Below are 1,315 nucleotides of genomic sequence, written 5' to 3' on the forward strand. Positions count from 1 at the left end.
TTCTATTGTTTTTTATTGTTTTTTTTATTAATTTATTTTTGTTTTGAAAATAATTCTAATAAATTAATGAAATTTTTGCGATTAAAATGACACCAAATATGACATAAATTGGACAACTTTTAATTAAATGTTATAAAAATTTTGATTATTATATAGTTAAAAATTATCTAAATTATGTCATGTTTGGTGTCATTGTAATCGCAAAAATATAATTAATCCATTACAATTATTTCTAAACCGATAAATTGCAAAATACAAAAATTTTATTTTCTATAGTAACATGACATATATACTTGAAAGAAGATAGCCAAAAGGAGCCTCACGAGCGAGACTTCGGAACTCTTTGATGTTACTCATCTCACTTGCTCCTCTTTCGTTCTCGCTCTCGCTTTCGGCGACTCTGGAGCATAGTGGTTCTTTCCTTGTTTTCTTTCGTTCGTTTCGTATATGCGTTTACACTAACACATGGATTATTGTCTGTGTCGCGATTCGTATTTGTTAGTGAAATATATAGCAACGTCGCACGTGCTCAGAATCAGCTAGAAAATCATTTGTTCTTGATTCGTTGAACAAGTGGCATCGAACATCGAAACTATCGAAATGAAAATGTCGAGCAAAAATAAGCGATGTAAGTATTTGATTCAATGTAAATTTATATATTATTATATTTTCCCTCCCTCCTTCTCTCTCTCTCTCTCTTTCTCTCTCTCTCTCTCTCTCTCTCTCTCTCTCTTTTTGTTATTCTTTTTTCTCTTGTCTCTCCTTTCTCCTCTCTTGTCTCTCTTCTCTCCTTTCTCTCATTCTCTTTCTCTCTCTCTGCAAACAAAAAATGTAAAAATTGACATATAATATATTTTTTTTCATTGCAAAAAGCGAAGGAAGTTTGCCTTCGGTGAAATCGAAGCGGAAGGCGACGGCGGCGACGGCGATGACAACGAGATATACGACGGCGATGATGACAGCGTCGACGCCGACGACGACGACGACGACGCAGACAACACCGACATCAATGCCGACGCCGACAAAGGCGATGATAGCGACGACGTCATCGCTAGCAGCGGTGGACCGGCGAGTGGCCACGCCGACGGCGTCGACGTCGACGTCGATGCCATCGTTGCCGAGAATAAAAATGTTATCGGCGGCGACGTTACCGCTAGCAGCGGCCGACCCGCGAGTGGCCACGGCGACAGCGTCGACGTCGACGTCAATGCCGCCGTTGCCGAGAATGATAAAGTTATCGGCGGCGACGTCACCGTTAGCAGCGGCCGATCCGCGAGTGGCGACGGTGTCGACGTCGACGAGGATCGCAAGAGCG

General features: G+C 41.5%; 1 protein-coding gene across 1 annotated transcript; it reads left to right on the forward strand.

Annotated features, from left to right (window-relative positions):
• Positions 1-873: 873 nt before the first annotated feature.
• LOC115236519 (serine-aspartate repeat-containing protein I-like) lies at positions 874-1,306 on the forward strand (the record flags this gene model as incomplete). Its single annotated transcript, XM_029809028.1, has 1 exon — positions 874-1,306. A coding segment is annotated over one exon (433 nt), but the record flags the coding sequence as incomplete, so codon positions are not given.
• Between the last annotated feature and the right edge of the window lie 9 nt (positions 1,307-1,315).

This window comes from Formica exsecta, unplaced genomic scaffold (genome assembly GCF_003651465.1).
Source record: "Formica exsecta isolate Colony F162 unplaced genomic scaffold, ASM365146v1 scaffold2558, whole genome shotgun sequence".
In the NCBI taxonomy this organism is placed as follows: domain Eukaryota; kingdom Metazoa; phylum Arthropoda; class Insecta; order Hymenoptera; family Formicidae; genus Formica; species Formica exsecta.